This window comes from Nothoprocta perdicaria, unplaced genomic scaffold (genome assembly GCF_003342845.1).
Source record: "Nothoprocta perdicaria isolate Ctin4 unplaced genomic scaffold, notPer1 scaffold_164, whole genome shotgun sequence".
NCBI lineage: Eukaryota > Metazoa > Chordata > Aves > Tinamiformes > Tinamidae > Nothoprocta > Nothoprocta perdicaria.
The window spans coordinates 107,989-131,034 of record NW_020454805.1 but is presented as its reverse complement, the minus strand read 5'-3'; the positions used below and the strand labels follow the sequence as shown (position 1 = coordinate 131,034).

Below are 23,046 nucleotides of genomic sequence, written 5' to 3'. Positions count from 1 at the left end.
CCGCGGCTCCCGGCGCCGCCCGCGGGCCCGTCCCGGGCCGCGAAACGGGGGTCCCGGGCCGCGAAACGCACACCGCCGGGCCTGGAGGGTCGTTCCCACATTCCCATGTCTGAATCCTGCTCCTTCCCCGCAGCACCGCCGCGTTTCGGGAAGCAGTGTCTGTGAGGCAACGTGCAGCAGCTCCCCGGGCACGCGAGGCCCCTTCCCTCTTCCCTCGCCTTCGGTTAGCCCGAAACTTGGGTCTTCCGCGTATTAACTTAATCCTCGTATTTTAAAAGATGAGTTGCATTTTATCCTCAATAGCCAAGTGGGCCCCTGTCCCAGTTGCACTGTCCTAACTGGGGGTTAAAAATTAAATGAAGCTTTGCGGTGGGAAGTTTGGGGCTTTTTTGGTTTTTTTCCTGTGTATCTAAGGTTGGAAGGTTCCAAACCTCGGCTTTCCTTTAGGGCATCTGCGGCCCAAATGGCAGAAGCTGAAATCAAAGCCAAGCGCCACACGCAGCAAGCAGGCTGTCCGCTTTGAAGCCTACAACACGTAATTGAAATGTGATTAATTCCTTTGCTGATTAGCGCTCGCAAAAGCCTCCACCTAAAATTCTCATTCATGGCAGCAGATTACGAAAGTCAAAGGAGACCTTTAAAACTGCCTAATTATTTTCTCTCTTCCTACGGATTATCTTGCAGCCTCAGAAGAAGGCGGTGGTCAAAGGGCCAAACGAATATCTGCTTTGTGCAGCGAGGACTAAAAATACTGCATTTCCTTTCATGTGCTTGGCAGCCTGCCGTTGTCTTTCCTCCTCTTTTCCCTTTCCACCTCATCTTCTGCAGCCGTATCTTCACTGCAACTGTTAAGAAAATGGACAAAAATAGTATTTTTCACCAGTTTACTAAAGCGTTTGTGCCCTGATGCTGCTTTTCCTTCCCTGGAGGCTATTCTACGGCAAAACCAGCCTAAAAAAGTTCCCTTAATTTTTGCCTGCTCATCCTCACTCACTGTGAGTTCTCACAGTTTGTGCAGTTTCAGGTATCCCAGCCATCCAAGTCACAATTCTGTAGTCCTCAGGTATTTAGTTCCTACACAGGCACTTGTTTAAATCTCATTATTCCTCCTGAAATTATTTTATCCTAATACAATTCCACCGTAGCGTAATATTTTCATCTACATTTTCAAAGATAAAATGTCCAGAGAGAGAATGAGAACCTGCATTTGAGACACTTCTGGGGAAAAAAAAAAAAAAAAAAAAAAAAAAAAAACTTGGTGACTTGGCATCTTCTGCTCACTCTGCAACAGAGGGGGCCAGTAAAGAGATCATTCTTTATGTTTTTATGAACAAAGGCAGAAGTTTAAACTATTCTTCCCTTAGTCTAGGGAGAGTTTCCCCTTAGAATTAACAGACGTGTGGGTGCAGCTGTTTTTCCAAGAGAGAGGGATGGCAGGTGATCCTGGTGTCCTGCTGGCCCTGGTTTGTGTTTTGTCACAGCCCCACAGTGACACTGGTTAACTCAGCATTAGGCCCACAGAACTGCAGCCTGTGCTGCTTTTCACATCTCCCCATCAGAAGAAGAATGTTCATGGGTGGAAATGCAGGAAACTAGGGAAATATGGAACAATATCAGCTGGTATGAGTCTCACCAACAGCTAATAAACCTTTCTTATGAGCACTGCAAGCAGTAGCAAAAGTTAGGTCATGCTAGACATCACCTTCCTGATCATCTGCATTCCTTCTCTTTCCTTTGCTGAGCTTGGGAACACAGCCTAGGAAAGGAAAGCTGTCTACGGGGCAATAGAAATCAGCAACAGGACAGAGTATTAGTTGAATCTCCGAAATCAAGATTTCCCAAACCTGTAAAAGTAGCAGGAAAGGGCAGAGCATCCTGACCGGAGCTCAGAACAAAAGAGAGAGGAAAAAAAAAATGTAAAACAGATCGAGAACAGAACAACAGTCTAGAAATATTAATTATTCCTTTCTAAAAGAGCCGTTTCCTCTATTATCGTGTTAATTATTTATGTTGTACATAAACATTTGGAAGCTGTCCATTCTTTCCATCAAACTTGAGGCAGCAAAATTAAATGCAAATGCAATATCCTACTTATATATTTAGTATACATATATTACATTTCCACTCCAAAGCCATCTGTCTTCCTTGAAAAGAGCTAAAGCCACCCCACTCTCCTGAAATAGGCGTTTTAAGAAGGATCAAGCGAAAGGCAGTGGGGCTGGAAGGGATTCGAGTTCCCATTCAGATAAAATCCAGGCTGCTGTTTGCTCTGCAAACAGGTGAGTCACTTAGACCAAGGTTTTCTAAAGAGCTGTGGCTCCAGGGCAAAGTGAACTTCTGAGCGGACTTCTGTACTTGACAAGAGTGAACTGGAAGTCTTAAAAATTAAAGCAAATGAGAGGAAGATTAAAAAAGAAAAAAATGTATTTGAAGGATGGAAAGTTGTAGCTTTATTTAATGAAACTGAAAACTGAGGATAGGCTCGTTCTATGAGAGATTCTTTGGGTCTTAAGCTGAGATCAAATCCCAGGTTTGTTCCTCATTTATTTTACCTGGTAGCTTAGTCTTCTGTTTAACTTGATGGTGTTAGTGTGTCTGGTGAGGAGTAAGAAGAAAGATGAAAGAAGTGACATAATTCACCTGACCTTGGAGATACCTTTGGTTACAGTCTTGGCCGTCTCTTATCCCCATAATCTCCAGGGCCACTTTGCTGGTGTCCTGCCTCTGTGCAGGCTGTGTCACTGCATTATTCTCCGTCTTCTCCTTGGCTGCTGTGATGACACGTCAGGTTTGTCAGCTGGATTTTTAGGTCACCATCTCTGGTTTTCAGGGTAGAAGCTTTTACTCCAACAGGGCTTTACTGACAAGACAGCTCATGGTTACTTTGTTATCTTCTCATGTGATGCTCTTTTGTATGTCCATCTCAGTAGTTAAAATAATTTTGAGATATTTGTATAGCTTATGTTTGATCATATTAGCAGACTGATAGAAATATAACACACAATTTGGCCTTTTTAAAAAGTTTTCAGCTACGAAACTCGCAAGTGATCAATACGTGAAGGATGTTTTTCTGCAAGGCTCACTGTTGCTCCCTTCATGCTCAAGAGTGACTCAGGATAAAAGGAAGTCAGTTCATGTTTCAGTTCTTACAGTGCGTATTAATGTTTTCGTGTTTTCAGCAGTGATAGTTGAAAGGATGTGCAGCAGATGGCATTTTCTTTTTTATTATTAAGTTTCTGTTTTCTGCTGGTTTCAAGTCATTTCCACTTGAACCGCTTCCTGCCCTTACACTCCCTTAACCAGGCTCTTCATAGGGGAGCCCCTTTCAAGATATTCGCTGTCATTTTGAGCATTTTGTTCTGCTAGTGATTTTTCTAAATGAAAGGCCTGTGCACCGAAAGAATCAAAATGAATCAGAAGGAAGTGCTGGGATGTGACTTGGAGGCGATCACAGCAAGTGCTGCCCCCATATGCATGGAACATCATTCAGAGCCTTTTATAAAATTTAGCTGCAAGCCCAAATCCGCAGTCAGCTCGTGGCGTAGCGAAAGCAGCTTTGCTGAGCAGCTACTCGGCTGTAGCAATGCTGGGTTTCCACAGAGGCTGATTTGAAGTTCCCCTGCTTCCCATCCGCACCTATGCGGCGCTGCCCTATCTGGGGAGATCATCCCTGCATCCTGCCTGCCGCTGATCCCTCTGTCCAGATACTCGGTGTTTCTTTCCTCGTCCCCTGAGCAGCTACTGAGCTTGGCATTTTGCATGTTTAACTAACCTAGTGAATGTCTTCTACAAACTGCGGCTATCGGTGAAGGAGGGGCGACCTGCGCTGCCTTCCTCGTGCCCGGAGTGCTGTAGGCCGAACACTCATAGGCTTAACCGCTAGGTGAAGTGCTGCTGTTCCTGTACAAACCTGTAATACATGAAATGTGCTACAGGGGAGGGGGAAGAAGAAGAAACGGTGTTCAGCTCTACAGCACCTAGTTATGGCATTTACCACAGCAAATCCTGCAGAACTGGCTAGAAAGTGAACCCCAGTAAGTGTTTAGCGCCAAACTGGTTAGTCTAAAACTGCAATGCAGCCCGCTTCATGGACGAGGGCAGCACTTGAGGTTACTCGCGACTCCCGATAGTTCCCAGGGCTGGCGGGTCCCGCACGGCGGCAGCCCGGGCTCCGTCCCGCGCCTCCCGGCGCCTCCCGGAGGGATCGGGGCTCCTGTCACCGCCAGGACCCCGCCGGTCCGAGAGAGGCCGCGGCCGCCGCCGAGCTACCTCAGAGCGGGGCCGGCTCCGCCCGCCCCTCACACCACCCCCGCCGGCCTCCCCGCTCCCCGCCCTGCGGATTGGCCAGCGCCACCGCCGAACCCCGCCGCCATTGGCTCTGCGCGACGCCAATCCCGCCGCAGCGGCTAGCCCCGCCCCCGGGCCGCCCGCGCGCGGCAGTGGGGCGATCGGGCGATCGCGTGACGTCGGCGCCTCGCGGCGCTGCCATTGGCGGGCGCGGCGGGGGGCGCGATGTGGCGCGCGCTGCGCTGCGCGGCCCGCGCGGGGGGGGGGCCGGCGCGGGGGGCGGCCGGGCGCTGGGGAGGCGCTGCCGTTACCGCCAGCGCCGCGCGCCGCCGCCGCCTCCGCGCGCCGCCGCCGCCGGCCTCTGCCTGCTGCAAACCCGTGCCCTGAGGTGAGGGGAGAGGAGGCGGCGGGTTCGGCCGGGGGGCGCTGAGGGGGCTGCTGAAATCCCGGAACTGCGCCCTAAAAACGGGCAGTGCTTGAGATACCGCAGGGGCTTCGGGCTGTGAGGTAGCTTAAAGACGGAGAGCACCCCTTCCTTTCTATTTATTTAATTATTATTTTTATGTTTTGCCACCCTGTGCTCGGGTCGGGGGGACGGGGAGGGACGCAGCGGTTGCGGGGACCGGGATTTGTTTTGGTTTTCTGTTTCGGGAGCGCCTCGGCCTCCTGGGCTTGGGCCGCGAGGTTTGGTTACCCGGTTCTACCGGGCAAGAGGGGAAACGCTATATGTGTTTATATACCCGTTTATGTATGCACACGGATGTGCTCTCCCCGGGGTTGAGTGTGCAGGGCAGAGTTCCCCGGCAGAACATGCAGAGAATGCGGCTTTAGACAGGTTTTCACCAGTTCTGGGTGAAATTTAGCATTGATTTCTCAATACTCCGTCAGCCCCCCAAAATATTATGTTCAGTCTGTTCTGCAGGTGCAGCTGCTACATGGAGTTTGTGAATAATAACAATAAAATCTTTTAAGCAGCCGCTTTAAATCGCAGGGTGGTGTGGTTTATGGGCAGGAAACGTCAGAGAAAACCCGTAAAAACACAACTTATACCAACCGCGTAAGGAAAACCAGTCGTTTAATGAGTCCCCACGCTCTGCCTGCGCGTTGCGGGTGCGCACGCCGCCGAACGTCCCCTCATCCGTGCGCGCCGGTGTTTTCAGCGGGACGTGCCGCGGCGCCGCGATGCCCGAGGTGAGCACGGACGGGCTGGACGAGCAGCAGGTGCAGCTGCTGGCCGAGCGCTGCATCCTCATCGACGACAACGACCGCGCCGTGGGCGCCGACACCAAGAAGAACTGCCACCTGAACGAGAACATCGACAAAGGTGCCGCTCGGGGGGGCGCCGGGCCGGGGAGTTTGAGCCTGCGTTTTCAGAAATGCCACAGTGATTAAATTGAAGCCCCGTGGGACTGGGTGCGGATCAAACAGGGACAAGGTTTCCACGCGAGGCTTAATGTTTAATTTCAGGGAGTCGCAATGTGAGGGAGCAGTTAGAGGCAGCAGCAAGGGAGGTAAATGGTTATATAAGCCATATGTTTTCTGCAATACTTAGACTCATGCATTTTGATGATAAAGTAGTGTTGTTTTTCTGTTAGGTAGCTGCTTCTCTGTTGCTCTTCTAAAGAACACCAGTGTCTCTTCACTGAGTTTTTTATGAATAGAAGAGACTAGGATTTTTCAGTAGCTAAGTCAGAATTCTGCCTCAACTACCGGTGATCGAAGGTTTTCTGTTTTCATTTTAACCACTTAATCAAATTCACTTTGGCTGGTCACATTTGTGAATTTTCACATAGTAGTTTGTGACCTTTCTTTGTATAGACATGGGTGTTCTGAAGAACGACACAAAAGCCTTAATAATCAATAATTCTGCTATTCTTACTATTCCCTTCCACCACACATGTGCAGTTCTTGCCACTCCTTGAAATTCTGTCAGCAGGTTCATGATTTTGGTGTCATCTTTTTCTCATAATAAATTTATGGATAGTGAGCCTTCATAGAAGCTGAATGTGCATCAGCAAAATGGTGAACTAACGGCTTAGTAGATGTCCCCTCTTGTCTTGTTGTCCTTAGAGCTTTTGTAATTTCTTAATGTTAGGTCCAAGTTGAAATAGAAACTAAATAAGAGTTTTTCTGCAAATACATTTTTAGCAGGTATGAATTTTGACTGCTGGGAGGTTTTTTATGTTTTTTTCTTTTTTTCCTCCATTAAACATTATCTATGCTTTTTTTTTAGGATTGTTGCACCGAGCATTCAGTGTTTTCTTATTCAACACAGAAAATAAGCTGTTGTTGCAGCAGAGATCACACGCTAAAATCACTTTTCCAGGTTAGTGCAGACACCTGCCTTTATCAAAATGCTTTATTTAAGCCAGTGCTTACTTTTAAAAGAACTTGAGAAGTGCTTTTCTCATAGATGCAGCAAGGGAATAATGGGAGTACTTGTTTATTGTCACACATGTTCTTGGGAAAAGAGTCTCTCGTGGCTTGTTTGATCCTGTCTGTGTAGGTGTAGAGTGTGTGGTGTTGATCATCACTGCTGAAAGGCTTCACTGGGAGAGCTGGAGCAGCTGCTCGGGGATCTCTGCAGAGTTGAATTGGTTTTATTCCACTGTAACTTGTGATTGCTATGTTGTGGAGTCATTCTGCTTGGGGAGCACTTGTGTGGTGCTCAGCCAGAGCAGAGGACCTTCTCTCACTATAAATCTCAAATACTTTTGTTGCCTCTAGAAACACGGCGGCTGCAGCCAGACTGGGTCATTATGGAAGACTCCCAAACTATTACTGTAAATGCAAAGAAGCATAAAAATAGGTGGAAGGAAACAAAAGTAGCTTGCATGGGACACATTGGGAGAAACCTAAAACTGCCTGTTTTAGAGTTCCACTTGGAAAATAAACTTCTGTATTTGTGAGCTTTTCCAGTTGTAGGAAGATCTTTCTTTCCTTAAAAAAAGATTACCTTAAAGATATTTTTCTTTAATCACTAAAAAATCAACAGGACAGGTGTACTTTGTAGGTAACTAGACTGTCTTTTAGGTGCTTTTGAGATAGATTCTTAAAGGTCAAGGGTTGACTGAGGGCAGTTGTGTCTCTGCATTAGTTTTTAATATACTTGACACATATTATGGAAGATCTGTTCTACGATTGCAAGTGTGACCTGCTTATTTGCTCGCTGTGAGTTAGTTTTTGCACATTCTGGGAGAATGCTCAATGCTCTGTTGAATGTAAACTCCCCAATGTTACTTTAATTACCATTTATGGATGAACAGTTATAGATGATATTACAGTTATATATGATGTTACTGTTCTAAGCACTGCACTGATGCAAATTCCTTGCAGATTGTTTTACCAACACGTGTTGCAGCCATCCACTAAGCCATCCCCTGGAACTGGAAGAAAATGATGCCATTGGTGTTCGGAGAGCAGCACAGAGAAGACTGAAAGCAGAATTAGGAATTCCCTTGGAGCAGGTAAAGGAAGGAGGGAGAAATGTAAATCATCAGTCACTATTCAGGTTTTCCCCTGGTAACCACATCTGGCAGGCGGCATCAGCCTGAGAACTAAAATTTAACTTCATCTCTGGATGATGTAATGAATGCGAGACTTCTTGCTCTATATTTTGGAGTCTCAAAAGCTTATCTCACTAAATGACACTTAGAGTATTTCACTGCTTGAAGTAAATATGAGCCAAAGAGTAAATCACAGAGTAATGAAGCGTTTTATTGCTTCAGTTCTACCAGTGGGTGCTGGGACTGGCCCTCCTGCTTGCCCAGGTCGTGTGGGGAGGCTCCGTGCTGAACTCTCCTGCAGGGGGGCAGGAGAAGGTGACCAGGGCATCAGGTGTTGCCTCCAGACAGATCAAACAGCCTTCTCCTGGCACCCCTCTTTTCATTTGGCGATTTAAGAGTGCACAGAGGGCCGGGCAGAACCTGCTGGGTGAGGCTGGTGGTTGAAACCTCGTTCTACACCTTGGAACTGAGTGTGTCTGTGTCGCAAACAAAGGGAGGAACAGCAAGATAACTGGGAAAGCAGATGGTTACATTGTCCCCAGAATTACTTAGCTTGTCTGCAGCTTGCACCAGTCCCTGCAGAACAGTGTTGGACGTTGAAAGCCAAGTTTTGATCTTGGCTTTAAATGGTTGTCTGGTCTTGGTTGGGAATAATGGGTAAGCGCACATGTTTCAGTATTGATTTAGTGCTTCAGTAAATGCACGTCAAGCTCTGGTAAACACTGTTTAAAACTTAAGTTACTGCAGAGAGAAAGAAAACACCCAATATACTATAGGGTAAATCTGGCTAGAAAAAGGCCAGGCCATCTATGTGATTAAAAGTGCAAGTGCAATTAAAAATTAATTAAGCACCATGAAAAAAATGTTTTATTTATCAAGAAATGTGTTGCAATTGTACATCCAGAAAATAAAATCTGTTTTAGGAAGATGACAGAAGATAGAAGCTGTTAGTTATTCTGTGATGCCTGGCAATTTGAGTATTCTGTTTTTGTCTTGCTGCTCCCCATTCTAAGATGTGTTTCGGTTGTAGGTTACACCAGAGGAAATCTCTTACCTGACACGAATTCACTACAAGGCCAAGTCGGATGGGATTTGGGGTGAACATGAAATAGACTACATCTTATTTGTGCAGAAGGATGTGACACTGAATCCTGACCCTAACGAAATCCAGAGCTACTGTTACGTGACACAGAAGGAACTGAAACAGCTGTTGGACAAAGCCTCCAAGGATGAAATTAAGATTACTCCGTGGTTTAAGCTAATTGCAGAGACCTTTCTTTTTAAGTGGTGGGATAACTTGGATAACTTGAATAAATTTGTGGATCATGAAAGAATACACAGAATGTAGGCAGTCAGCAGCGGGAGGTGCTGGAGGCTGCCCGGGAGGTGCTGTCTCACTAGCTGTGTGGTGACTCTCACTCAAGTGCTAACAAATGAATACTTAACTTTATCCAGAAATGGTTGTGGTGGATTTTTTTTTCCTCCTTCCCCCCCTCAAATGCCCTCCCCATTTGCCCTGTGTGACTTTAACTTGCTGTTATTTAAGAAAAGCAATGGCAACATAGGAAGCTTCCTGGCTTTGCCTTTCACCATAACCCTCACCAGGGCTGTGGAAGAATGGTCAAGCTGTGCAAGATGTGTGCATCCAGTTTGCTCTTGTTTCCTTCTGTAAGAGAAGTTAGACATCACCTGAGCAGCTCCTTCAGTAGAGAGAGTATCTGTTCTGCTTCACACAGGGCTTAAACTCTTCCTTTTTGGTTAAGTAACAGCTAGTTTTCTGAACATCTTTAATTAGAAACTAATGGTTCGTTACTCCAAATGCAAGTACTAGATAACCTGACATGAGGCAGGTTCTTTGCAGGAGGGTTGTGCTGCACATGGCACCTCTCCAGCTCCTGGAAAATTGGACATCTTGATGAAAGTTTTTCTGTTGCAGTTACCTACTGAGACCCTTTCTGAAGTCCCTGACAACTCAAACCTGTGACTTAAATAGTTGTTCAAACCCCAAAATTCAAGTTTGAGAGTTCATGGCATTACACGAAATCTTAGTTTTAGCTAATGAGAAATTCTATTTGAGTGTTTGAGCTACTGCTTTTTGAGCTTGCAGTTGCTTACTGGTTAACAGAGTAGGGTTGTGTTTTGCTCTGTTTTTGTTGCTGTTTTTAATTAGACAGTGGCTAATGAAAGCATTATTTCAGTCTGAACTTACATAGTTCCTGTTTTCCTCCCTGAAAGCTTTAATGATGTCTTCTGATAGCAGACTATTCAAAAACCTGTATTCCTTTCTGGTTAATCTCTACCAGAGATTTTCTAGTAAAATTAGATGTTAATCAGTTCTCCCTGTGCATGAAACAGGATTGTAACAAAACTGTACCTGGTTGTATGATAAAAGTAGATTTTTCAGATTCTTTTTCTCAAAACAATTACAACTGCAGCATTGAAGTTATTTTGTGCCAGGGTCTCCTGGTTCAACATTTGAAGTTTTAGGGTCAAGTTCTTGCATTTTGGATGTGTTCCCTTACAGCAAATAGTAGTGGGAGAGGGAATCATAAAATAACAGCTCTGTTGAATTCAGTTCTATCAGCTGCATTACCTTTGTAATGTATTAAGGTAGTTTTTAAAAGAAATGTGATTTAAAGATATGACTAAGGATTAAAATACTTTAAACTGTGGACTGTGTTTTTTGTTTCCTTTTTTTTCCCCCAGGCTTACATCCATGTGAGAAGTAACTTCTGAAATTACTACACTGAAAAGAACAAACTGCTTAGTTAACATCACTGAAGCAGGGTTATGTGCTGGATGTCACTTTATTTTAACAAAGTTCCTCTCATCTAGTTCAAATAACCTACTTGAAGCAAAAGCAGAGAGACCATATCCTGGAATAGACATAGTGTGCACTAAGAAGCTGTGCGCAAAATTTTGCATTTTTTAAACTTTCTGGAAAGTTACTTTTTTTTCAACTTTAAACTTCTTGTCTGGTATTAGAAAATATTTTCTAATACCAAAGTGCTTAGTAGAGGAGGAAAGAAAAGAGAATTATACATAATGCTCGAATACGTAAGTTGGCAGCTGAGCAATCCTGTTTCTCCTGTGTTTAAAACAAATAGTTCAAAGAAGAAAAACAAGACAAAGGATTTTCCCCCTTTGCCATTCTGGTGCTATTTTACATGTGCATTTTATTGGATTCCAGTTTAATCTTAAAAACTGTTTTATCATTGCTTTGTTCATGCACTACATTTATAATGCACAGCTTTACTAACCTCCAGATCTTTCCTGCCTTGTTTTTTAGCTAAAGACAAAAAGGAATATTTAATATTTGACAGAATATATTTTGTTCCAAGCACCAAGACGTGTCTCTATGGAAAAATGTGTTCCTTAACTGAGGATGACAGTAGCGTAATTGACATGAACTAACAAGCAAGTTTTGACTCTTTTGCGTATCTGAAATGTGAAAAACCCAAGTTGTGATGCTGCCTGCTCACGTTAGTACAGGGATGGTTACTGCTCAGTAACCCTGGAGCATCCCTGGAACAGCAGCTACCTCTCCAGCTTCCGTCTTTATTTGGCCTAGTGTACAAGTGCATCTCACGTTCGTTCCGAACTAGGTCAGTGCCCAAACACTAACCTCCAGCCCAGGAAGCCGAGCCTCGCTGCCTCAGCTTCTAATGAAGGGTACAGGTTTAGTTCCCATGGCAGTTATACTGCTAAGCACTTTATTTCTTGATTTTAGCTCATTATAAATCTAATTCTACATGAAATTTCAAATACTTAAGACTGAGAAATTTCTCATAGTGTTACTAACCCAGGGAAATGCAAGACTAAGATCCAAGACTTGATCCTCTCTAGGATTCAGGGATCTTACCTCCTACTACCACTGTATTATTTTTTAGCGTTCCATTTTTGCTCAAAAGGAAAACAGGACCAGAACGGAGTTTTAATAAACCTCTGCTTTATTTCAGGCGGCTCATCTTCTCTGTGTTTTACCAGATTTTCTCTTCCCAGCCAACAGATGTTTTGGCTTAGAATCAAATACGTGTCTGTCAGCTTCTCCTTTCCTGCCCATGCGATTCATTTTCTTTTGAGCGTTCTTTGCCATGGTCTTGACCTTCTTCACCATCTATTTAAAAACAAACAAACAAACACACTGAGTAACCTCTCCAAATAAGTTTACCCCTTTTTTTTAGTTCTTGTGAGGGTAGATCAAATTAACAAACCTTAGCATCACGAAGACCAGAGACATCCCGTGGTGGGCGAGAGGAGCTGCGACTTCGTGCCACAGATCTAGGGGTTTCGGACTCGTCACGTTTACGTTTCCTTGTAACGCTACGGGACCTTCTGGCATAATGTGCCTGAAATTCAGAACACCATTTTGATTATTAAAAATAGAAAAATCACCACAGATATAAGTTGTCATTGCAAAGCACTCATTCATTTCAAATTAGTATGAAGAAGCAAGACATGAACTGCTGTGATGCATTAGTTTGGTTGTAGCACAGTAACATAATAACCTTGTCAACAGCTCATCATGGTCTACCTGTCCTACAGCAATATTCAAATTTCAAAGGACACTGGAGTGTTCTCTTAAAATTGAATTCCACAGTTTTCTGTTTTTTTGAGTAAACTCATGAATATAATTTGATAGAAAAATCAGTGGATAGCAATATTGAAGTGATTTTACAACAGCAGCAATAAAAGCAATGAAGAAATCCACACTGATTCCTTGCTCTCTCTTTATAGAACAAAGGACATCACTGAGAGAGCTCCTAAATCAACATGGCATGTCAGCTCTGAAAACCACACATGCTTATTTCAGAGGTATAATGCAGCGTCAGCTTGTTCCCCAGCCCCTAGTTTATTTAAAGAATTAAGGTCTCAAGTTTCAGATAGCTGTTAATACTCCTGGATTTGCCATACAAAATGGATTTCTTTTTAAAAACATATGATAAAATAAAATGATTTCCCAAGGCAAATCTAGGTTTCGAACTGACAGTCCATGACTGTACAGCAACTAAAAATGCCCACCAGGCAATCAAGAGCTTTGACTAGAATTCACATCATTGATGAACTATGAAAAGAAGAGCCTGATCTGTCATTATTTCTCTTTCTGACATAACAGTATTCCATCCAACAACATAGTCTTGAATTTAAGTCTGATTAATTAGCTGATCCCAACTTGTATACCAAGTTCTGGAGCCATATACAAATGCAATCAAAGTCCTAATAGAAAGCAGTGCTTATATTTATTTGTGATTCCTTATAAATACCAGGAGAGGATGTTCAGGTACCCCAGCCTGTTATAACCATGTCACCCACCTCAGATTTCACATTTCCTCCTTAATAAATCCCACCTCACTCTTGTACTAGCTATCACACGTATTTCAGAAGAGCTCAAAGAAGTTTAGCCTACAGTGAAACTAATCTCTTGTAGACAGCCATAATATCTAATGAGCAAAAAGCTTACATCATCTTTATTAGTCATGTCGAGACCAAGATCTGTCATTTCCTTCTCCAGCACCTTCCGCTGAACCTGTAAAAATAACGTCAAGAAATCACATTTTACTTTAAAAACATTGATTCTATCTATTTTTTGTCCTAATAAATGGCCATAAGTCTATGTATATATATATAGACTTACCGGACTCTACAGACAAATACTATATACTATATGTAAATACTACAAATTTATTTCTTATGGCACCCTGCACAACCATTCTATGAAAGTCATAGTTTCGTATCCAATTGATTATCTATAAATCCATAATAACAGGATTTATCAAAGCACTCCAAATCTTTCAAACAGTTTGCTTTTTCTTTTTTCAAGGGGGGAGAAAGAGGAAGGGATGCTTTTATCAGAAATGTTTCTCTCCCAAAAAGGCATACACTGTCGGGCATAACATATGTAATAACATATATGTATGCGTGTGTGTATATACCTGTATATATACAGACATATATGTATATATAAGTGTGTATATATGTGTATATATACACACACTCATATATATACATAAAAATATACTTTATTGTAATAATTAAGTATAGTATTATATAATACTACAATATTGTACCCATATATATATATATATGTACAAAATTAGCAAATTTCATTTTCTGAAAAAGTGTGTTTTTTTCAGGTCTGTATCTGGCAACCTTTTGTACTGGTTACAAGAGTTGTTGTCACTACAAAAAAAAACTATCTAGCTTCCACAAAAAAAAAAAAAATCTTCTCCAGTAAAAGAAGATCTTGTGACAAATTTTACACAACTTTGATTTTTAAAAAAATCTCAAAATTCTGATTTCCTACATAAATTACAATAAATTAAAAATCCCATGCAGCAACCCATCTAAATGAGCTGGATTATATTCCTGAAACCTTTTTTGCTATGCAAATACTAATCTAACAGAAAACTTGTGTGACATAATACAAATCACTTTGTGTACCTCCATAACCACGATGAACACTTGTACGAACACAGAAGAAAGCAAAAAAACATGAGAGTAGAACATGAGAAAAAGCGGCCGGTTCCACTACACAAAATTCTTATACTGTCTTATACAGTTACACATCAGCAAGATTTTATAATGCAGTATGTTCTATACTTGCCTTCTTAGCTGTTCTAGGCATCCTCGGCCCCCGTGTATCTTTCTCCTTTGACTGCAGGATTTTCAGTTTCTTTTTTTCTCGGATCTTTTGTGCCAGATGTCGGATTTCCATCATTTCTTCATCTTCACTTTCCGGTTCACTGTCATACTCTCCAGCAGCTTCTCTCAGCTCTTCTTCTTTTTCTAATTCTTCTAGTTTCTTAAAATTTGAAGAGATCAAATGAAAATCAAGACTTTTGGTTTTGGATCACAAGTTAAAATCAAAAATGATTTATAATCTGAGGATCTCAAAATTACATTTTGATATTGACCTGAGCTATGACAGAAACATCATGCAGGCCATATAAAGGACCCATGTTCTTGATAACGATCCTTCCAGGAATGCCTGAAGCAGTCAGAAAGGGATTACTGTCCAAGAAGCCATGGGGTGCAAAACTACACAGGTTTCCTAGCTCACACTGTAGCGCAGTTTTGCTGCATTTGTACGGCTGCCCTAAACTTGCCTACTACATTGATGTACCATAGCTTGACCTGCCTTAGGTGTGCTGATTATGGCACTATGCTCTCAAAAATTTTCCTTTTTACATTCAGCAAGAGCCTGGAGTACCAGCTACTCAAATGAGCCGCACAGCATAACTGCATTCCTTCTCTCTACAGCCAACGGGTCAACCTCAATGAGTCACCTTTTGACAAGGTAAAGCAATGTTTCATTCTTCTGAAATTCTGTCCCTAGTTATTCAGAACACAGTATCTTTCCCCATGGTAAGTTCAGATAGTGTAAGATTTCTTTTCTTGACACACTGTTTTTGTGTGCAAATACAGTCATTTACACTAAAATGAAAGACTGAAAAGCAGAAAAGTGTAAAAAGAATAATGGAAAACTCACTTTCATGATATCTGGATCAATGTAGTCAAGTATATTATGGCCTTCCCATATCTCTGGTATCTTATCGTATTTTTCAGAGGAATTCATCAAGTCCCAGTATTCTTAAAAAAGTTAAAAAGTTATTAGAAGTGTCAAAATAATCTCAAAGAAGTGCTCAGTGTTAAAAGACAATACTCACATAATAATTAAAAAAGTCATATTCTTAAGCAGCATGATACCACTTAAGCATAGAAACTTGATACTTACTCTGAAGATCCAAAATATAATCATCTCCCATTTCAAGTTCAAGATCTCTTTCCTGAAAAGATAAACACGGCTCTATATACCTTCTATTTTCAAGTATATGTGTTAATTTGGCAAATTTAAAGATAATCTGCTTATTTCCTACTTAAGAGATGCCACTTACCAGCTTCCTCCTGGGTGCATCCACTTCCATACGTTTCTTACGTGCTATTGCCCCCTCAGGTATAAAGGGCAGCCGTTCCTGAAATTAATGCAAAATTCCCCCTCAAAACCAGCATCAAATCCTTGAATACATAGTTTTTATAATGCTATGGATTTCTACCATATTCTACTCCTCAAGGAAATAAAGCCCCAAGCTGACTCACCCATCAGCAGAGGCATTTATAGATGAAAAGCAAACACATTACTCTCATCACATTAACCTGTTCACATGTTTAGCCAAGAGAGAACTTTGATTCTTTCTACATTTTCAAGAGTACTGAAAAATATAGCAAAGAAAACAAAAGGTAAATATGCATCCTACCTTGTTATCTCTTTTAGCTGGGATGGCCAAATGTAATCTATTCAACACTTCATTCACCTTATTTCCTTTCATTTTAGTATCAACACGATGGGCCAACAGTCTGTCACAGGCCTAAGAGCGAACACAGCAAGAGGTGGAAAGGAGTAAGAGACTTCCTGGTACATCAAACAGTGCTGTTACCAAGCTTCACATGACTATGATTCATATTTTCCATACAGCTGATTTTTATAATGAAAAGTAACAGATTATATAGAGAAAGCATGCTTAGAGCTTGTCACCATAATGCATCGTTTTACAGCAACTAAATGCACACGAATGAAGCAAAATAATTATCTGTTCATTGGGAACAAAACTGAAAATGAAGAAACTTACTTCTGTTTTAACTTGGATTACACCTTCTTCTGTTAAAGTACTTGTTTCTATTACAGAAAATCCTTCTGCTTGAAAACTTTCAAATATTTTCTGAAAAGAAAGCATCATTCCAAAAAATTATACTCTACAGATTTCTTTCTAGACCATTACTACGAAGAATAGAAATTTTAATCAAATATTAACCTATGCAACTTGTAAAATGTATTCCAAAAATATGACCAACTTTATGGCTACAGTCTTATTTAATCTTTTTAGTTTTTAAATAGCTACCTTCTATGCAAAAAATACATAAGGACACATAAGCAAAAGAGAGAGGAAGACAGAGAAATAAAAACTTCATGTATCCCTGAACTTATGCGTGTAAAAAAACATAAGCCTTGGATATACCAGCTGCTGCCCAACAGAGATTTCTACAGCCTTCTACAGCAATTGTTCAGCAGTACCTCCCTATCTAGTGCTCCCTGTCTCTGAACTCCCACTGAAATGGAAATCAGTGGACAGAGCTTGTTCAGTCTTAGGTCCAACTACCCCGGTCAAGGGAAGCCCTCACCGTCTCAACGATTTCTGAAACAGCTAAGGGGTTGTCTTCTGCTTGGGTTTATAATATTCAGGGAAGAATATTATAGTCTTAAAAAGATATTATTATGCTTAATACTTAAATAGAATATTATACAATATACTTATTAGAATGTTATAGAAATAATACTAAATAGATTATTATAGAACACTTTAAATAGAGTATTATACTTAAAAAGATACATAGCAAGACCTGGAAAAAGACTTTCTGTTATATTATTATAAAGTTACGAAATGACACATAAAAGTCTCTGTCTGATATGGCCCATGGCCTCTGTCTCTTTTGGCCCATGATATGCATTTTTGCAAATACCAGAAAAAGCAGGGAATGGGAAGCATTCTGACCTGACTCTCTTCGGGAAGTTCTGCAATCCTCTTCACATCACACTTGTTGGCAACAACTATAAGTGGCTAGTAAACAGAAAAATAAGTCTCATTATCCCTGTTATCACATTATAAAGGCCTGGATTTGATTAACAATGTAAATCTACCTTGTTAGCAAATAACGGTTTAATATTTCTGAAGAGTTCTACTTGCTCCTCCAGGCTGTGCCCACACTGTTCAGACACATCCATCACATACAGCACAGCAGCACGAAGATGGGCGAGTGCTGTTATAGCCTGCATCTCGATGGTGTTCCTCTCTTCCAAAGGATGATCCAAAATACCTGGAGTATCTACCACCTAAAATTCACATAAATATAATTAACTCAGACCTTATTACAAGACAATTTAATAAAGCATTTTGTAAGGTCTTGACTGCTGGTCAATATTGCCTTTTATGACTTATGTTCTTGATTTTCAAACGTAAGTGAAACTGTCAATTAAGCAAAATTGAGAATATGGAAATGGAGTGATGGAAGAATGTGTTTTCAGAATAACAAATAACCTGCCTCAACTGCCAGAATTTGACAGTGATAAGAAGTCTTCAATGAGTAACTGCAGTTCCAATTCTTCTCTCAAACTGAAAACACACCCATCTACCTGCATGTTCTTAGAACAGATGTAGACTACTAACCTCATTTGGCACAATGCATTTAAAATCCTGCACAGCTGCTCTCAGACACTTGTCTCCTCAAGATAAGAAAATGCAGCTCACATTGCAAAATGGAGAACCAATTTGCAACCAGTTAATTGTTCAAGAAAGTGTAAGACAGGAGCAGTACTTACCTGCCAACGTAGATATCTATAATCCATGTGTCCCACAAAGAGAGATTTTGTGGTAAAGGCATAAGGCTGCACTTCAACATCTGCTCTTGTAACCTTAAAACAATTATTCATAAACATTTAATAAAAATTTCCTGAACTGGGAAGCAGTAAATCAAAACTATAATACACTTCCTCTGCTAAAGGAAAACTAACAAAGTGATTATTCTGCCTCATTCTCTGCAGGAATAGCTCTATCAGAATGTATGTTAAACCTGTCATTTTAGTAAAGGTGATGATATAAAATCTTACAGTATTTTAAGTCAAATCCTTTGTAATTTTCCATTTATCCCTCAGCTGAATTTCACTCAATCTCTATATGTACTTGTTACCTCTGGACAAAAGACAGTGCCACGATGACATCAAATTCTTTAAATGTTATCTTAAAATATTTTAATTAAATCGTATCTCTATTATTTTGAAAAAGAATTCACATACCTTATTTATAAAGCTAGATTTTCCAACATTTGGATAACCACACAACAGAAGAGTTCGTGTATTGGGATCGATGGTTGGCAAACGAGACAAATGTTGTCGCACTGAAATGTTAAATGTTTGTTGTGACAGTTTAAGATAATTTAACAAAAAACAAAGAAAAAAACATACTCTGAAGTTTTTATACACAGCTTCACTGGGTTTTTTTTGTATTTTATAAATTGATTTACTGATTATTTTTGAAAATTTGTTTGTTAAGTACAGAATTATCTACATAGAAAAGAAACTCTATAAATACCAGAATTATGTACATACGAAATAAAAGAAACTCTACAAATACTTTAAGAGTTAAAGTCTGTGTCCACCTCAATTAGAATGACCTGATCAAATGAGATAGCATAGGCTGAGGTAAGGAATAATGTGGGGGAAATGTTAAACACTAATTCTACAAACATGGGTGAAGATAGTAAGTGCATGAACGTGACAAGAAACACTTGTAACAGTAATGAGCAACACTTACAAAATCTGAAAAAAAAAAGGAGAAAACCAATCAGAAAACAAACTAGAAGTATCTTGGGGTTTTAGAACTATTTTTACGGTTCCTGTACCAAGTGCTGTACTAAACACATTCTTTTTATCAGCTACTGTTAACAGTCACAGTTTAAATGTCTTCTGTAAGGAAGAATTTTACATCCTCTTCCACAGACTTATTTTAGTCTATCGAGAACCCACACCTTGCTCCAAATACTCCAAGCTTTGTTTCTGTCTTTTGATAATGGTGCACATGCGTCCCAGGGCAGCACGCTTCAGCTGCTTGCAGCGGTAAAGGGAATCACCGTATTTCATCAGCCTCACGTAGTCTTTAGCAACACTGTGGGGACAGAAAGAGATAGGAAGAAATAAGAAGATAATAAGAAATAAGAAGATAAGAAGCCACCAACCAAATGGACAAGCACAAAAATGGAGAAATTATGTTCCTTACTTGTCAATCAGATTTTTGGCAATATTAATCTGTCCTAAAGCCAGCTTGTAGTGATCTTTGTCGTAGAGAACATTCATCAAATCTGCATAAAAAGGATGAATATCCTAAAACAAAAATATAAAATAAAATTAAAATCCAATTATTTTCCTTAAGATAATAATAGCTACATAAGTTCCTCTTTTTCCTCAATTCTGCAGTACAAATGACAACACAAGAAGGTTGTAGATTAACAATTTAAGCACAAACTGCCTACAAAAAACCCTTCTGGATGCATAGACTCAGTTGCAGCTGCTGAAAACTACATCATGGGCATCTTCTCTAACTGTGTTTTCAATAATATTCTATATAGAGCCAGGAATAGTGTTCATGCTGTCAAAGAAAAACTTTTGAAGAGGCAATGCCTCATGTTTGGATATTTCTTACTTCCTCCTGGTATTTTTTAGGGAAGACTAACCACAAAAAAATCACGATTTCTATCTACACAAAGAAGAATCAAGCAGAAACAACATACAGACTCTAAAAAAAACTTTCTTTTTCCACACTCAGTAGCAGTTTCTGTCAAATCAACTTGATCAGTTAAGATAAAAACCTTCCAAAATTCATTATTCGGTAACCACTTAGGGGCAGAACTTAGACTCCATTTCCTGGCAGGTATAGAGTACCCTTGTAGTACATGCAGGCTAAAATTACCTTCTTTCAGTCAAAATGTCCTATGCATTGAATCAGCTCAGAATTAGCTTAATTAGCTTTATCAAAATAAACTCAAATAAAACCAGTACAGTGCTGCAGAGGTATTCATGATGCCTTGAAAGCAAAGATCCTTTGTATTATCAAATGACAAAACACTCACGTCTAATTTGGGGAAGTCTGTTAAGATCTGGGTGAGTCTATCATGGTAATTCTGTTGTGTGAATTTGACTTTTCGCATGTAAAACTGTCGAATCCGATGGATTTGATAATGTTTATGAATGACGGTTGGGGTCTTACGTTGAGTCTTCGACAATGTCAGATCTATGAAGTCCTGCAATTAAAGAGACGCCGTTAATTACACAACCTGCCAGGGAGCAGCAGGGCTGTACCGGCCTTTACTTTTGCCCTGGTGGAGGAGCAGGCCAAGGGCCTCTGTGCTGTATTGTGAGGTGGAAATGCAGGAATTTTTGCATGTTTTAAAGCAACTCATTGCAAGGCTGCTGCGGGCACCAAGGAGTGCGACTATCAGCACGGTCTAGGTCGACATTAGTGCCCACAGGCCTTCATTCAGGGCGGAAGCGCCCACTGCGCGGCACCCCCCGCCGCGAGAACATGGTACGCGCCGCCACGCCTGGAGCCCAGCGCAGGGCGAGACCACAACCCCCGGCGGGGGGGAAGTGCCGAAGTCCGGGGCCACGCGGGACGGGACGGGGGGGAGGAGGCCGCGCTGCCCGCGCGCGTGCGGCGGGGGCCGCGCGAGGCGCCGCGCGGCGGGGGGCGCCCGGCGGGAGGAGCGCGCGGGGAGGCGCCATTACCTTGGCGGAGGGCACCACGGTGATCTTCTTGAAGTTGTAGAGCGCCATGCCGCCGCCTGCCACGCGCCGCCGCCGAGGGGGAAGCGCCGCCTCTCGCGAGGCGAGGCGAGGCCGCCCCGCGCCTGCGCCGCCGCCGGGAGGGAGGCGGGAGGCGGTCGGGACGCTGCCGGGGCGGGCGCTGAGATGGCGGCGCGGGCGGCGCGCGCGTTTGTGTCCCCCGTGGGAGGTGAAGCTAAGGTTAAAAGCTAATTAGCACCGAGGAGGGGCTCCCGTCAGTGCTGAGGGTCGATGGGATCAAGGTGGATTTAAAAGAAAAAGGAAAAATGTAGAAGCGGACAGAAAGGGAGATTAATACGTAGGCAGGCGTGGCCGTGGGCACCGCGTGTCCCGTGTTTCTGCTGAAGCCGTTTGTGCGGCCCCGCGGGAGCAGGTCAGTGTCCAGGGCCCGGAGCAGCACCGGGACCGGGAGCCGCTGCCTCTTGTTGGTTCGTTTTGAGTAGCAGCCCGGTGGCTCCAGCAGACCTGCAGATCCGTTCAGGTAAAGGCAAAGCGTGAGTGAATTCTGGAGCTGTTTGCGATCGGGACACGCGATGGTGATTGCCGCATGTCTCCAGCAGACGGGAGATCCAGACTGGAAAAGCCCCAGATGCAGGTGTGTGGTTCAGTGCGTGTGGCTGGTCCCCATCAGGCTCTCTGCCTGATGCTGACGGCAAGCCCTGGAGCGCTCTGTTCCAGGGAGATGACAAATTACCTGGTACAATATAGAAGAGTGAAGTCGGGTTAAAAATTAGGGTTCTCTTGGCTTCCACATACTTCTTCTCTCCACCCAAAGCATGACATTTTCCACTTGAGAGAATGTAATACATTGCACATTTTTCTGCAGTACTAGCTTTTTATTTAAATACATTATTCTTTTCACACTTTATTTTGTTGCATTCTTCTTTTTGCTGAAATGCACCAAACGGCTGTCCAGTGGGCTGTATTTTTTTTAAGAATATTTGAAAAGTGATAATCTACCTAATCAGTCAAGTCAGTAGCTAAGCTTTTCCAGAAATTAATTCCCATAATGACTACTCAATCGCATGCTTGTCCTCAGATCCATCCCATTACAAAACTCCCTGGATGTTGCTACAGTGCCCTGCTGTGGTGGGGAATGCTGCTCTGTCACCACTTCAATGCTGGTGCTTCAATCTTCCTTCTTGAAGTGTTCTCAAAGCAGTGAGATTTACCTTCATGTTTTATTTATGTATTGTTTTGTCTGCCCAAACATAGTTTTATAAAGTAGGAGTTATTCACTAAACGTAATACACATGCCATGGGTATGGTGCAGAAACATCTAGAACAAAGAAATTCTTGGCCACCAGGCCGGTTTTCCTGAAGTTCTCTTGAAAAGAGCTCAAGAGCCTGGTAACATGTGTGGTGCAGAGGGCTCTGACAAGGGATGAGATCAAAGCACAGGATTATTTGGTGGTTAAGACATACCCCGAATGAACTGCCTGCTCACAGATGGGTAAATAGAGCATGCAGGTTCACCATGCTCTACTTTTTAGTTTGCACCAACGTGGAAAAGGGTCCAGCAAACAAACCACTTCTCGTCTCAAGCTAAGCACGATAAGACTGTATGAGGAGAGAGGCAGCATCGCATCTGGCGACAAGGTTTCTTCAGATAACTTGCTTTAAAAACGTGTCCTTACATCTCTCAGTAAGAGTGCCGAGTGTTGTGTGGGAAGGAATCTTCCCTTTTGGAACAAGATAAGCTGGTGCAACACCCAAGGTGATTGACTGACGTTTTGAAGAAAGAGGGAAAAGCTGCAATCACTTAATGATTTTATGTATGGATTGCATGTGACCAAGTCAATCCAAGAGTATTCTAAAATGGTTCATTCTAAACAAGCAGCTCTGTAAGCTGGAAAACTAAATAAA

At 42.1% G+C, this 23,046-nt stretch overlaps 2 protein-coding genes across 4 annotated transcripts; one reads left to right on the top strand and one right to left on the bottom strand.

Moving 5' to 3' along the window:
* The first annotated feature begins 4,653 nt into the window (after positions 1-4,653).
* LOC112944275 (isopentenyl-diphosphate Delta-isomerase 1) lies at positions 4,654-10,241 on the top strand. Of its 3 annotated transcripts, none has more exons than XM_026035673.1 (5): positions 4,654-4,675; positions 5,448-5,611; positions 6,521-6,613; positions 7,624-7,754; positions 8,824-10,241. In XM_026035673.1, the coding sequence occupies exons 2-5, from the start codon at positions 5,470-5,472 to the stop codon at positions 9,139-9,141; spliced, it is 684 nt and encodes a 227-aa protein (XP_025891458.1). In that variant the 5' UTR covers positions 4,654-4,675; positions 5,448-5,469; the 3' UTR covers positions 9,142-10,241. The 3 variants fall into 3 exon arrangements, with proteins under 3 accessions (XP_025891458.1, XP_025891460.1, XP_025891459.1); XM_026035675.1 differs by lacking the exon at positions 4,654-4,675 and adding an exon at positions 4,780-4,794; XM_026035674.1 differs by lacking the exon at positions 4,654-4,675 and having other exon boundaries at positions 5,359-5,611.
* Positions 10,242-11,723: 1,482 nt separating this feature from the next.
* GTPBP4 (GTP binding protein 4) lies at positions 11,724-21,190 on the bottom strand. Its single transcript, XM_026035676.1, has 17 exons — positions 21,124-21,190; positions 20,469-20,639; positions 19,619-19,722; positions 19,371-19,507; positions 18,640-18,740; positions 18,166-18,258; positions 17,488-17,679; positions 17,342-17,407; positions 16,421-16,510; positions 16,049-16,159; positions 15,689-15,766; positions 15,529-15,580; positions 15,283-15,383; positions 14,398-14,595; positions 13,255-13,320; positions 12,008-12,142; positions 11,724-11,910 (listed from the first exon to the last, which is right to left on the bottom strand). Exons 1-17 carry the CDS (start codon positions 21,169-21,171, stop codon positions 11,758-11,760), a joined length of 1,896 nt encoding a protein of 631 aa, XP_025891461.1. The 5' UTR covers positions 21,172-21,190; the 3' UTR covers positions 11,724-11,757.
* Between the last annotated feature and the right edge of the window lie 1,856 nt (positions 21,191-23,046).

Excerpts from the sequence above, each read along its gene's own strand:
- LOC112944275 (XM_026035673.1), top strand. The coding sequence starts at position 5,470 with ATGCCCGAGGTGAGCACGGACGGGCTGGACGAGCAGCAGGTGCAGCTG. Across the intron at positions 5,612-6,520 it reads GAACGAGAACATCGACAAAG|GATTGTTGCACCGAGCATTC; the intron begins GTGCCGCTCGGG and ends CTTTTTTTTTAG. Across the intron at positions 6,614-7,623 it reads CGCTAAAATCACTTTTCCAG|ATTGTTTTACCAACACGTGT; the intron begins GTTAGTGCAGAC and ends AATTCCTTGCAG.
- GTPBP4 (XM_026035676.1), bottom strand. The coding sequence starts at position 21,171 with ATGGCGCTCTACAACTTCAAGAAGATCACCGTGGTGCCCTCCGCCAAG. Across the intron at positions 16,511-17,341 it reads AACTTCCCGAAGAGAGTCAG|AAAATATTTGAAAGTTTTCA; the intron begins GTCAGAATGCTT and ends CTTTCTTTTCAG. Across the intron at positions 16,160-16,420 it reads TAATCCAAGTTAAAACAGAA|GCCTGTGACAGACTGTTGGC; the intron begins GTAAGTTTCTTC and ends GTTCGCTCTTAG.